This window comes from Bombus pyrosoma, linkage group LG10 (assembly GCF_014825855.1).
Source record: "Bombus pyrosoma isolate SC7728 linkage group LG10, ASM1482585v1, whole genome shotgun sequence".
Lineage (NCBI taxonomy): Eukaryota > Metazoa > Arthropoda > Insecta > Hymenoptera > Apidae > Bombus > Bombus pyrosoma.
In genome coordinates this window covers 12,967,106-12,981,721 of record NC_057779.1, presented here as the reverse complement: position 1 = coordinate 12,981,721, position 14,616 = coordinate 12,967,106, and the positions used below count along the sequence as shown (strand labels likewise).

General features: G+C 26.6%; 2 protein-coding genes across 5 annotated transcripts; both read right to left on the bottom strand.

Annotated features, from left to right (window-relative positions):
• Positions 1-1,119: 1,119 nt before the first annotated feature.
• On the bottom strand, positions 1,120-6,755 carry LOC122571490. 3 transcript variants are annotated; one of them, XM_043735302.1, is made up of 4 exons: positions 6,624-6,755; positions 5,941-6,546; positions 1,849-5,850; positions 1,120-1,771 (listed from the first exon to the last, which is right to left on the bottom strand). In XM_043735302.1, the coding sequence occupies exons 3-4, from the start codon at positions 5,797-5,799 to the stop codon at positions 1,478-1,480; spliced, it is 4,245 nt and encodes a 1,414-aa protein (XP_043591237.1). In that variant the 5' UTR covers positions 5,800-5,850; positions 5,941-6,546; positions 6,624-6,755; the 3' UTR covers positions 1,120-1,477. The 3 variants fall into 3 exon arrangements, with proteins under 3 accessions (XP_043591237.1, XP_043591238.1, XP_043591239.1); XM_043735303.1 differs by having other exon boundaries at positions 5,941-6,212; positions 6,412-6,735; XM_043735304.1 differs by having other exon boundaries at positions 6,412-6,736.
• A 2,363-nt stretch (positions 6,756-9,118) lies between these two features.
• On the bottom strand, positions 9,119-13,053 carry LOC122571491 (inositol-3-phosphate synthase 1-B). Of its 2 annotated transcripts, XM_043735306.1 has the most exons (8): positions 12,627-12,764; positions 11,526-11,697; positions 11,283-11,455; positions 10,919-11,186; positions 10,562-10,816; positions 10,210-10,452; positions 10,019-10,127; positions 9,119-9,915 (listed from the first exon to the last, which is right to left on the bottom strand). In XM_043735306.1, the coding sequence occupies exons 3-8, from the start codon at positions 11,390-11,392 to the stop codon at positions 9,536-9,538; spliced, it is 1,365 nt and encodes a 454-aa protein (XP_043591241.1). In that variant the 5' UTR covers positions 11,393-11,455; positions 11,526-11,697; positions 12,627-12,764; the 3' UTR covers positions 9,119-9,535. The 2 variants fall into 2 exon arrangements, with proteins under 2 accessions (XP_043591241.1, XP_043591240.1); XM_043735305.1 differs by lacking the exon at positions 11,526-11,697 and having other exon boundaries at positions 12,627-13,053.
• Between the last annotated feature and the right edge of the window lie 1,563 nt (positions 13,054-14,616).

The window sequence follows — 14,616 nt, the reverse complement described above, 5'->3', positions numbered from 1 at the left end:
CCATTAAAGGAATTTATCCAAAAATTACTTTTACAAGAGCAAATGCAGGTTGAGGCTAAAAAAAATGGAGCTTCCATTACGTCTGAGCGAATATTAATCTGTTAGAATTTCCGATGGATCAACTGTTCTAAAACGCGAATTAAATTAACTGTAATAAGTCAAATTAGTCTTGAAAGCAGAAGAAGGGCAGTTCAGATCTAAATTGCATATTGCATTAACTAATTAAAATCTTAAAATTAATTAAAATCTTATATTTTATCAAAGAATTATGAAGATACCAAAAATTTTGGTCATGCATGTTATCCATTTCCAAGGAACAGTTAAATAAATTAGTGAATAGATTACGGAAATAGATAATCCTTATAACAAACCTGATGAATGTCAGATCATCCAAGAAGTTAAGGCTAAATAATTTTAATAATTCTGGTTTAAATAGTGATGGAACTGATACTGCTCCAATTAGTCCATATAAATGAAGAAGATTAAACCAATAAGAACAATAACCGACAAATAAGTTCATAATATAATATAAATAATTATGTATATGTAATAATTAAGAGAAAGACAATCCATTTTATTATATCAATTATTCTTATACTTTTTTAGGATGAATAAAAATTTAAAAGAATTAAGGATAGAATTTTACTTAAATCATAATGAAGGAAAAAATATCTTGCAAAAAAAATTAATAACACTATTAAAACACTTCATACAGTGGTTGATAAACCATATTCTTCAGTTTCGAGTAACGAGTAACGATCCTAGTTTAAAGAGGAGTGAAAATAGTCCATGAAAATAAAGAAAATTAAAGACGGATTATGTCATTAAAAACTGTTGATGATTGTGTGCTTTAAAAATACGATTATTTAATAAAATAAATAGAAAATAAAGTATTAATAAGCAGAAAACAAGAAATAAATGAATTTGTATTACGAACAATTTATATATAGACATGTGGTTATGAGCAACATCAATTTTATTAATCTTGAAAGTTTGTATTATTAAGTAAAATACTTATTTATCTTTTAGATTTGTACAAAATACTTTATATATCATACTACAGATATTTTTATTTATTATTTATAGTTAAACAAAAATTTTGTATTGTAAAGCACTAAGAAGAGATAAAATTTGTTATATTATCATTTTTACAGTTTTAAATTGATTTTAATAAGTATTTTCACACAGTAAATTAATTTTACAAAACTATTATTTCAATAACAAATAGCTATGACCAAATAGCTATTTTAACCTTTAGGTACATAATACCTTAGTGTAGTGAAACCTATATATGTATACTAAAAGGAAATACACATTTTAGAACATGCTGAAATTGGGTCTATAGGAATGTGATTTAGCCCCTACTTATTTATACCAAATAAACAGTTCTTTTTTAAATGTATAATTACCACAATAAAACTTTAAAAATTATTTCTTTATACAAAGCATATCGCAAATATAAAATGCGAAATTGAATTCAATTATTATACATAATGGATGCAGTAGCTAAATTGACCTCTGTATTTGCATCGGATAAATCAGGTAAAGATAACATCACTGGAATCACTTGTATTTTCCCTGAATCATCTGCTTGTTGCAAGTGAACTACAGCACCTGATTGTAATATTTCATTTGTCATTATTTCATCTGCCATAATTTCTGTAGGTTCAATGTTATCTGCAGTTACTTCTTCTGTGTAAACTGTTGTGTCTTCCATATTCATTATAACTTCTGCTGCATCAGAAGCTTCTCTGGATGTCTCTTCATATTCCTGAGAAATAACATGTATATAAAAAATAAGAATCTAATGTAATAAAAAATAATATAGAACTATAAAATTATGTTTACCTGTTCATATACTTGTTCATATTCTTCTGTTATTTCTTGTTCTTCAAATTTAATTTGTTCTTCTTCAAATTTAACTATTTGTTCTTCTTCAAACTTAACAATTTGTTCTTCTTCAAATTGTTGATCTGTCTGTTCTTGATATTCACTTTCAGAAACTTGACACTTTATATTATTTAAACTTTCGTGTTCAGAACAAGAAGAATCTTCTAATAGTTTAGGTTTACTATTTCGACTAAGTATTATTCTTTTAAATCCAGATCCTCCTAAGCTTTCATGTCGTCTTTCATGTTTATTTTTATCACCTAAATATTTAAAACGTTGCCTACATACACTGCAAGAATATGGTCGTTCATTTGTATGAGTTCTTTCATGACATACAAGTGCACTAACTTGTTTACATCTCCAAGGACAATATCTACACTGTAGAGGTCTTTCATCGCTGTGCCTATTTTGTTGATGTTTAACCAACTGTATCTTAGTTTTCAATTTAAACCCACAGATTTCACAAGTGTGTGGCCTATCTTCAGAATGAGATACTAAATGAGTTTTTAATCTGATTTGATTTACAAATCTCTTTGGACAATGTGGGCACGGTATAGTTCCTTCTAATCTGTTATGTGTGACCATCATATGATGTCTTAACCTCACTTCGGAAATAAATGTTAATTCACAATCTAAACATTTCATAGGATCTTTCTCCATATGTGTGTTTTTAATATGCGTTCTCAAAATCATTTCTGTTTTGAATGTCTTACTACAACGATAACATGATGCCCTTCTTTTTTCTGGTGCCCCATCTATCCCTTCCTTTACACCAGGAAGTGTTTCATTGTGTATATGAGACATATGCCACTCTAATGATCTTGTTGAAATCATTGACCTATTACATATATGGCAAGTATATTGTCTACCATCCTTATGAACTCGGTTCCTATGTATAACAAGTGTTGAATGATTTGGAAACTTTTCACCACATACTTGACATGAACATTCTTTTAATCCTCTACTATCGGTTTTCTCATGTACTCTCATGTGTAACCTTAAACCATCTCTTCTATTAAATCCCACACCACAAGTATCACATCGATATTGACGTTGATCTTCATGAATTCTTACATGTTGTTTTAAAGTTGAACTATTTTTAAACATTTTGTCACAGTGTGGACACTGAATAGTATATGCTTTATGAGTATGCATGTGTTTGGAAAGGCTATAAAATGGTACTAATTTATGGCAAACTGGGCATTCTCTCTTATTACTTACAGGTTGATGTTTACGTATTCTATGATGTCTAAGACTTGCAGGATTTTTAAAATCAGCTCCGCAGTCCTCACACAAATAGGCTCTTAAAGTTGTGTGTACAGATTTCAAATGAAAGCTAAGTTTTTGTTTGAATGCAAACTTTTTAGGACACTTTGTACATTGATATATTTTCTCCCAATTCATGTGTTGTGTTTTGACATGTTGATCCAATGTTCCTTGATGTTTAAACTTTTCACCACACACATCACATAATTGTCCATACATACTATCACAATGTTTTTGTTCATGCTGACGCTTTTTTCCTTTTGAATCTAACATCATGTCACAATATTTACATAGTAATTTTTTTATACAAATCACATTATGATTTCGTTTTGCTTTATTTGTTGGAAATTCTTCCATGCAATCTTCACAAAAATGCATAATTTTATAGTCATGTAATCTCAAATGTTCTTCAAGAACTTCTTTAGAAGCAAATGTTTCTGGACAATAATCACATTCTAAATAATGTTCTTCTGGAATATAATCTGCTGGTTGACTTTCATCTATTAAGTCAGGTAAGTTGTTTTTAAGGACTGCATTATTTCTGTCTTCATAAAGAGAAATAATATCCTCATCTTTTAATCTTGTAATTACAATTTTACGTTGTTTTAAATAATCTTGAAAGTCTTGCAAATTTTTTTTTTTTTCCCCTAAAATTCTTGCTAACTTTTCAATATTTCCTTCTGTATAAGATTCATCAAGTTCTTTTTGAAGATATTCTTTCTTCTTTTTTGCTTCTTCCCATTTCAATTTAAGCTTTGCTAAATGTGATAAATATTCTTCAGTATTTACATATGCTTTTTCATTTGTAGACTTTTCTTTGGCTGATTCTGCAATTTCTATAGCATCATCTTCAATTGTAATAGTTGCATTAAATTCACTATCATCTTTATTAAACTGTATGTTTACAGCAGAATCATTTTCTATATGTGTAAAAGATCTTTGATTATCTTGACTTTCATTACGCTTAAAGTAACGAGATTCCTCAAATTTTGGAGGTGCAACAATATTGGCATGTCCGCCTAATACTTTTTCTCGCTTTTTCTTGTACTCTTCTATTTGTTCTTCTATAATCTGCTCTCTTATTTCTAACTTTTTTGTTCGTTCTGGAAATAAATCTTTTTCTTTTGTAACTAATGTTTCATATCGTTTTAAAATCTTATCCATTGGTTTAATGTCAAAATTCTTTTTCCCTGTAGATTTATCTTCTTTCTTCTCTAATGGTTTATCCATTTTCTTAACTTTTACTAACAATATTTCATTCGGTTTAGATCCTTTCACAGTAACATACATGATGCCATCTTCTTGATTCCTGTTAAGGTTCAAAGAATTGTTTACATCGAGTTTTGGTACTTTTAAATCTTTATAACTTTTATCAGAAATATTTGTCTGGTAAATATTTTCATCAATTTCTTCTGTAGATTCTTTTTTAGACTGTAATAATAACCTGCGTTTTAATATGTTTGGTTGTTTTGAACATTCTTTTGTACTTTCAGAATTATTGACGCTGCGTGGTTCAGTAGACTGATTATTACATTCTGTGTCCCCCACTTTAATGTATGTTCTCATACATTCATAATTATACGTTGTTTGGTTAATTTCAGTACTTTTATTATCTGAAATTGGATTATTATCAGAAACAATAGTTGATTGTGAACATTGTTTTGTATTTTCTTTCTGTTGAATATGTCGTCTTTTTGCACTTGGTATTTCTACTTCATCATCAGACTCTGCAACATCAGAACTATCAGGTTGAAAAGGAGGATCATCTGGATCAAATTCCTCTATTGATTCATTATCATCACTATTTTGTAAGACAGTGGTGTCTTCAAAAATTCCAGGTTCAACCTTACTTTCTGATTCTTTGTAATCTGTACAAAGTTTCTTATCTTTTACAATATCTTCATTATCTTTTAATGAAAAAATTGCAGATATTTTTGGTACAGAAGTATATTCTTTACTTGTAGATGGATTTTTTGTATTACACTCAACAGCATTTTCCATCTGTTTCTCGAAACTTCCTACAGGCTGCATTTTATTTAATTCTGCATTTTTTGTCACTGTATCTGTGAGAGTAATGTGAATAGATCTTAATTTAACTTCTGCTTTTTTAATTTGCATAAAAAACTTATAACTCATTTTTAAGTCACAGATACAATCCATACACATTTGAGTTGATAAACTATCATATGGATTTATTTCTTCTAAATGCTTAATTTGCTGACTTAATCTCATTTGATTTCCTTTTTCACTAAAAATATCAACTAATGGAAGTTTCAAACCGGCACAAGTCCTACAATACTTTTTTAATTCCTGTTTTGTTTGTTCTGATATTGATAGTTTCTTTTGCGCAGATACTTTATTGTGCAAAGAAATTTTAGTTAATTCATTTAAACTATTTGCATCATGAGTCAACAATTTTACACGTGGTGTAATTTTTTTTAATTCATTAATATCTTTAATCTGACCGAATATTTCTTTATTCGATACTAATCCAGTTTTGTTTGATTTACATGTTGTTTTAACATCACTGTCACATACATTTAGGATATTACTAGCAGTATGCTGAATATTATGTAATTTTACTTCACTATAATTATGATCCTTGTTTTTAACTTCAGTGTGCTGCATCTTTGACCTATTCATTTAAAGTTTTCCCATTGTATTTTAGATGTATATTTGCAAAGTTTGTATAATCTAAAAAAAGAAGCAATAAGTTAATCAAATCAAATATATACATTTGTAACAGTTCATACAAAATAACATAAATAAACATATCTGATTTACCCTTTATGTAAAAATGAAAATTATCCTTTCTGTAACACTACTTGTGCATGTTGTGTTTATGATACTATTATTTCTTCTTAATTTTGTACAAAATAATTACACATAGCACATCCCATTATTATAAGTTTGTTGATTTATAAAAAGTTAGTAAAAATTAGTTTAACTAACTAATATATATTGTCGTTACTTATAGAACGCTGTAGTTATTGATATTTTCAAACTCTTGAAGTTTATGTTTTCTCTTGCGAAATTGAAAGTACCTTCGATTCCCTCTTTCAAAAAAGATTGTTTTTTTTTATTATCACCATAAGACAAATATAAAATTACATTTTCATAATCACAGGTATTCATTTTTCATTCAAAATTGAGGTTAAGTGAATATAATCATAAGGAGTATATACTCCTACATTTAAACATAATGTAAACGTAATCGGTGTGTATTAAACCAATTTTTAAATTCGTTAATTTTACCTTATAATACTCGTTATCGGGAAGAGTAATAATGTAATTCAAAAGTCTTTCCAAACTTTGATTAATATAATTTCTTCGTAATGATATCCAGATGGCGCAACTTAATGGCGCCTGTGGCGTTATGTTATTTTCAGCCTACGCAACAGACATTCTACAGTTCCGAAATTCATGACTAGCTTTCAATAGCCATAGAATATTTTCGTATACATTACTCTGTAACATATTATGAAGATCCGTCATAGATTACGACCCGAGAGATGCAAGTTTCATGAAAAGAATCGATTAATCTACGCGCACTTTGAAAGGGAAATTTATGCCACGTTCAACTGTCGTCTTCTGAATTCCTTTACCGAAGCTGTGACGTTGCTTATATTTGTAATGGCCGCGATTCTATTATTCTATCCTTCCTATACAAAATATTAAATGAGAAAAATTCAATTTAATAATTAGCATATAATATCAAGTATATTAAGATAAAATATAGAACAGGTAAGTAAAATTTTTGCCATTTTAATTCAATTTAGTTAAAATACTTTTTTATGTGCAGGTAGTGTACTGCGCACTTGCTTAGTATGAAACCGCGAACAATTCAATTGACTACATAAAAAATTTCACGTTTTTCCTTTTTTTAAAAGTAAAATATTTTTGAAATAATTAGGCTGTGCATTTTTATGCAAACGTATATTTTTAGGGATGTAATTAAAAAAGCAGAACCTCAATAAAAAATTATTTTACATATCAAATATTATAGAAAGCATTGTATTTTGAATTTTATATATTTTTTATATTATGTGCATTTTGCACAATTTTGTATTTTTAAATTTTTTATAAATGCAGAAAAATCTGCAGTCTACTTATAATTCATTGTAAGTTATTAAATATTTTATTGAAACGTCTTTATACCTAAATATCTTAAGTCATGGAAAATATCGCATGTAATAATTTTTGATGTATTATCATGTCCAAGATAATTATTAATTTAAACGATTTAAAAATAACTTTATAATTCTCTAGATTGAATTTATTTTTCATTTATTTAAATTATCCCTTATTTTGCATATAAATTTTCTATATTTTAATTTACTTATTTAAAGTTTCAAACATTTTTTTTATTTTAATATTTTACTGTAAAAACTACATGTAAGAATCTTAAGAAAAATTGTACGTAGAAAGGTAAGAAATGACATAAAAATTATTTCAATGCAAAGAAAACGAATGGTGGGACAGATTGAGAAGAAAAGAAGCTTTGAAAAATTATTTCTATCAGATGAGTTTTAAATCAAGCAGTCGAATTACATTCATGTAGAAAAATCGCGAATATTTATTATTTCTTCATGATTGATTGCTAAATATATTCTTTATTTTATATCGAAAGTCAGTTCATTCTATGTTCATTCGTATAATTCTTTCTCTGTAAAAATGTACTGAGAGAAAATTAAAACTCAAACCCAAAACTTCTGGATAATAGCGAGCAATTTGGTCAGTATTTCTGATCTTTTTTAAGTAATATGTTAAAAATGTTAAAATATGTTATTTAAGTAAGCAAAATGTCACAAAAAATATTTTACAGCCAATTATAAATATATTTAATTTTATTTTAGAACTAAACCTAAATCTAATTTCTATGTAACAAAAACCCCAGAAAATTTCGGTTTTTTATTTCGTGATTTTAAACTTAACCTTAACCTACGTAAATATATGTATTGTGTTGAAGAAAATTCCACAATTCAAATTAATCAATTCTTGTACATACAATAGTATACAACAATTTCTGGCCAGAATTAATTTTTAGTAGCTTTATACATATTCTAAAAGCAATATCTAAAAAAATATTAAACAATATTAGGTACAAAGATATAAGTAAAAAAAAATGGTATAACACATAAACATTGTTGTATAGTTGTATAATGATACTTAAAATCCTTTAAAATATCGTTTTTGAAATATAAAGCAAAAACCTATTTTGTTTTGATATTTTTGCACGTTGCTGTATATAATTAACAAGCAGAGTTAGCAAAGAATAAAGAAAAATTCGAGTATAAAATATAAAATACAAAATGCAATAATTTTTTTAAAAAGTTGTACATATTAAATTTACATAAACAACAAAAAACCTATTTATTCGTAGGAAGAATTGTTGATAAAATTGAAATGATTATCCACAAAAATTTACAGATTAAAAATAAAGGAAAATAATATAACAAAAAAGATCACATATATATATAATCTTCTAATAATCCTATATAAATAAGAATAAGGATTGTAAACTGAGTCTCTTTATATGGTTTGGTAGCTGAAAAAATAAAATATTATTTTTATCACATAAAAAGTATTTATTTGGTAGTTGTAATGTTAAAAGGCAAGTTAAAATTTAAATAAATAAATTGTGTATTTTTTCATGACTATTTATTCTTAAATGCAGTATAACAAATAAACAGGTTGGTAAATGTATTATTAACACTGATGCTTCATTTATAAACATAATATATGTATATCTGAGAACAATAAGGGCATTTTTACAGTGAAGAGTCATATCAACATTGTTATTTTTTCTACTAAACGCTTTATAATATAAAAAAAATCACAATATTTCTGACAATGAAATTGAACATTAAGCTACAAAAAACAAAGACATAAACAGTAAATTACTGACAGGAATTTTTAGACAAAACTACACTAAGTTTTGTATATGAAATTAAACCCCATCTTCATTTAAAAATAACTTTTTTATTACTCAAAATGATATTTTTAATTTGTTGTGTTTAAAAAATATATATAACAATTGTATATTGTAGAATGTCATGAATGCAAACATTCTCATGTATCAAATACCATGATTTATAGGTTTAGAATCTATGGTTTTTATAAAACTTTTATAGCATTTGTCATTAATCAACAATAATGATTACACTTTGCATCTAATAATACAAATCTTGTAATAAAGATTTGTGTAGATATATAAAAATATTGTTCAGATACTGACAGATTTCATTTTGTTAGCAGTATAGGTTTTGTAACATTGAATTTTTTACTGTTTTCTTAAATTATTCTTTGATAATACTGTTTGCTTCCCTTTTGCAAATAATACCCTTACTTTAAAACATGTAATATCTTTCCTTTAAATTCATACTTGATTTTTGAAATTAACTTTGTGTTCAAGTAAAATATTATTTTCGGGAGGTAACGCAAGACAGGCTCTTAAGATATTTTCGATTGCTGATCGTTGTCTGAACAATGCATTTACAATTGGTGTTCCTTGAGGAACTAATGGTGCTTTGCAAAGATACGAAAGTATGGAAAGTACACTGTGAAATCCAATGAACTCATCTTTGGTATTAGCTACTTTGAATGTAATACGCGAACAAATTTCTGCTAAAAGAACCAGATCCAAAATAATTGGGCTAGCCAATAAAGAATCTTCACATGTATTGTGTATTACAATTGTATTGTGTCCTCCAAGTAATATTTCTGATGTATATTCATCCATCGCCCGTTTACTATCACCTAATAAAGAATTAAATAACAATTCTGTATTCTGAATAGTAAATGGGTACTAAATAATATATAATATCTAATAGAATAAATATATATATTTTTTAATACATACCGACATATGGAACATATTTAATAACAACACAATGATCTGGCTTTTCTCCAGGTTGGTAAAGAATTTTATTTGATTGTACCATATCATCTACAACATTGCTTTTTGAAATCTAAAAACAGAATTATATTAGAATAATAATATTATAAATATATATTATACAAAATTATATCTTTTCTTTTTCAATAAAATACCTCTTTCGAGCGAAATTGTTGAGGAGCAGATAAATTATAACCATCATTATTTCCAAGATGGTTATAACTAACAATTGATACTGGCTTAATACCAGCTGAGACTAGAAAATCTACAAGTACAGACTTTAATTTTGTTTGTCCAGATTTAAAATCATCGCCACTAATGAATGTTTTATGTTGCTCTGCTAATTCCATTGCTCCTGGTACGAAAGTATTTTGAGGTGATCCATTTATATATGTACACTGAAGCAGTATCATATACACAATATTAACAAATTTTACTATTAATAATAAAAAGAATATTAATAATTTCAATTTAAAAATAATATATTACTAAATATATTTTACTCACTCCTTCCAAAGCAGCTGCAACAGCAAACACTGTACTTGGACTAATTTCTGAATGACCTTCGTTAATAGCATTTAATAAATTTTCTGCTGTATCATTTACACCTGGAATTATCTCTGAAAATCGTTCTGTGTTAGCAGTCCATAATATAATCACTTGATCCAAATTCTTTGTAGTTTTAAATTCTGCAATGTCTTTTCTAAGTTGTTCCAATTGTTCAAATTTTGTACCATAAATAATGTTATTTGCTCTTTTTTCCTAAAAGTTAAAAAATATAATATAGATTTCTTCTTAATATCCAAGTAAATAATAGATAAATATTTAAGGAAAAAGAAAAATTTAATTGAAAGAATTACTTACCTGATTGGATGCAATAAAGTCAGGATAATATATGCTTTTTCTTGGTTTCATATGCATCATGTGTGGTATTAATTGCTTTTGTAAATTAATGTCCAAAACTTCTGCACGTTGCATAGCATCAGCTAAGTTCATATTTGAAATATCCCAACCATCAATTTCAATATCATCTGGATTTACCATTGGAAGCATCCAAGACATGGGAACATATACCTCTTCTTTGTTTCCTTTGCCTAATCTGATGGTAGATGCTTGAGTTAAGGAACCATACCTAAAATTTAAATAGAAGCGTTATATAAGTACATTATCTTACTTAAGAAGAAGAATTTAAAAATTCTTTATATTATTATTAAATTATCATAATTACCAATTTGCTTTTTGAATGCCATTCTTTGTTTCCCATGTCAACCTAAGTTTATTTGCTAATAATGCTGCGGTAATAGTGGTACCATTATTTCCACCCCATCCTACCAACATTAATCCAAGTTTTGGAACTTTCAGTTGTGTTCTAATTAATAGGTTTGTTGTTACAGGTGTTACCTATTACAATAAACGCATGTTTATATTCTGTAATATATTACTTTCAGACATTTAAAATAAATAATATTACACGTAGTAATTGTTAATATTTGTATCCAAGGTTTTTTATACTAGTACACGAGTGGTGTACAATACAGGAACCTTTATTTTTTTCAAAAATTGAAAAATTCATTTCCAAAATTAAAATCATAGGGTTTGAGCAGCTGTTCATTTTTTTTAATTATTATATTTGTTCCTTCCCCCTAAAAAAGAATTTTTTAATACAAAATTTGTAAATTGAATATTTATACAATTTTTCTAAAAAAACCTTTCAACCTTAAATGTATTGATCAAATTAAATATCAGAGCCGTTTTCTTGATAAAAAAATTTACAAATAAGCTTATTTACACTTTATTTAATAATCGTTATCATCTTTTCTAATTATATTACAGCAATTTATTTATATAGTTTTTAAGAAATTTATAGTTTAAAAGAGACGTTCAAAAACAATTAAGATATAAGATCTTTTTTTATTTATGTGTGTTGTTATTTTCATATATTAAAAGCATAGTGAAATTCTATAGTTGATGTTTCATTGCATATGCATAATAATTACAATAAGGAATGAGTAAATATCACTAAGGGCGGGTATTTTCGAAGCCTTTCTTACTACCATGCTACATCTTACTACATCTTATCATTTAATGTATAAAACTATTATGAAATAAACATTTTTAGAATATAATAATTCATCATAAAGTCCTTTGAGAAATGAATTTTCATAATGAAAAATTGCTCTGTATAAAATATTTTTTTTTTTTTTTTTTTTTTTTTTTGAGAAAGGAAAAGAACAAGTATGAATAAGTTAATACACATCATTTCAACAGTTTTGAAATTATTTTTATATCTCCCATATACTTTCCAAAAAGTAATTTTTTTGTTTAAAATTAAATTCGATTATAATTTCTTTAATTTAGTAACAACCTGCTAAACATTATTGATCGGATTTATTACTGAATATAAAAATATAGAAAATCATTTTTTTCTTATTCTATAATTTTTTTCTCATAATGTTCTGTTTTAATAATTTGGTAACTATCGTAACAAAAAGGAATATTTTTTTAAATAGAAAGAAAGTTATAAGAAAAAAGTAAGAGGTATATTATATTATAATATTCTGGATATGCTTACCGTATAATTTCCACTGTTGTCTTCCGTAACATTCGTTGTTTGATACTCGTACTGTGCTTCGATATAGTCTTCTGTGTATTGCACCTTCGGCGATTCAACGCGAATTTTCAAAGCCATTTTAGTTGTTATTTAAATCTTTTACACTGATGATAATAGTCTTGAATTAGTTTTGCGGCAAATTCACAAAAAATGTACTTCCACAGGAATATTGGTTCAAGGATTATAGATTGATTGAAGGATTATACTCTAGATTTAATATCAAAAGATATATATCGATGTATAATCGCTTTTTATAAATCACCATGCAACAAGTGATATATGTATATGTATATTTATATACCGCGATAAAGAAAATAAAGGAACAAATTCGTAGGCAAAGCGAACGTAAATGATACTCGAAGGTGAATATCCAAAACGTCGTGTTCGTAGCTAAAACGTAAATGTCGAGAGTTCACGCAAGCATGCGCTTTAAAAGAAATGTCGTGGCAGCCCCCTTCCACCCTGTATAACTGGCACCTATTATATTTGATTACCGCTCGGTTTTTATCAAGCTAACTAATCTCGCATAAACTAAACATACGCTTAGTTTGCAACTTCTTATTCTCTCGTCTTCCTTATACCACCTTACAACCACATTCTGTGTTTTAACCTTATCTCCTGGATAAATATCTCGACATTCGAATCGCTCGTGTGCGTGTATATATGTTTTCTCCAAGTTCTACGTTTTTCTTTTTTCTATCAAGTTCTTGTTTTAGGTTCTACGTTCAACTGAGTTTGTATTGCTCCTGCGTTATGAAAACGTCCGTTATTTCGACTAACGTGATTATTTTTTATCGTTAATACGTCAATTATTCTTCCGTTTTATAAATTCATGAATCGTTCCTTTAAATGAAAAGAGGCTATAAAATCTATGACATTCGGATGATCATAGAACATTTCGAATACCTTGGACTCTCTGACAAGTGCAAATAATATGTAATATTATATAAATTTATGTATACGTTTCAATAATTAATCGAATATCCCAGGTGGAATAAATATTTAAATTAAAACTACATAAGATCATAAGTTATTCCTCTATATAAAATTGATAACAATGAATATATTTAATGTATGAAACAAAAATTTACATATGTATATATATATATATATATATATATCTTAGAAAAATATTATGTCTATACAATTTCGTCAATTATACTTTTATATTTTTATTTGCTATTATGTATATTATTCAATTAATATGTATATTTGCTGAAAAAATTTAATGAAGTATTATATTTATACATTGACTTATTGAACATAATAAAACTTAATATTTTATGTTTATTTATATTAATTGTATTTCTATATATCAAAATTTATATGCATATTGGTTATATACTTACATGTGTATAAAGCACATTGCACAATATATTATAAAAAAACACGAGAATTAATATTTATTGAATTATAGATATCATACATATTAATTAAAAATTTCACTTATTATATACATCCTTTCATACATTCTAGATATGTAAAGCTACAATTTTTTGTAAATTATTAAATAAACTATAACTTTACCGTCCATTACAAATATTTATTAAAAAATACTTTCTTTGTCATAAGAAAATTTTGCATTGTTACAAATGCTCTACATGTAAGTGCTTTTTTATAAATTACTTGATACGATTATTAACTACAAATGCACCGTTTATATAAAATGATTTTACTTATAATTTACAGTAAACTATGGTAAAATTACTGTATTTTCACACAGTAATATAATTGAAGTATATGTAATGTATATATGTCATGTATGTACACATGTATATATATATACTATACATAAATTGCACAAATCTATAAAATAAGCTATTAACACGTTTTGCGGTTTAAATTATGATTGTTAGCGGGTCTGTGAACTGTTCAATTACATCACGTGTAGTTGAAATACATAGATTGTTTCAATCAATTGGCACTCGGTGCCTCTGGAACTTTCGTAATG

Excerpts from the sequence above, each read along its gene's own strand:
- LOC122571490 (XM_043735302.1), bottom strand. The coding sequence starts at position 5,799 with ATGAATAGGTCAAAGATGCAGCACACTGAAGTTAAAAACAAGGATCAT. Across the intron at positions 1,772-1,848 it reads ATGAACAAGTATATGAACAG|GAATATGAAGAGACATCCAG; the intron begins GTAAACATAATT and ends GTTATTTCTCAG.
- LOC122571491 (XM_043735305.1), bottom strand. The coding sequence starts at position 12,743 with ATGGCTTTGAAAATTCGCGTTGAATCGCCGAAGGTGCAATACACAGAA. Across the intron at positions 11,456-12,626 it reads ACAACAGTGGAAATTATACG|GTAACACCTGTAACAACAAA; the intron begins GTAAGCATATCC and ends TTATTGTAATAG. Across the intron at positions 10,128-10,209 it reads AACAATTTCGCTCGAAAGAG|ATTTCAAAAAGCAATGTTGT; the intron begins GTATTTTATTGA and ends TTCTGTTTTTAG.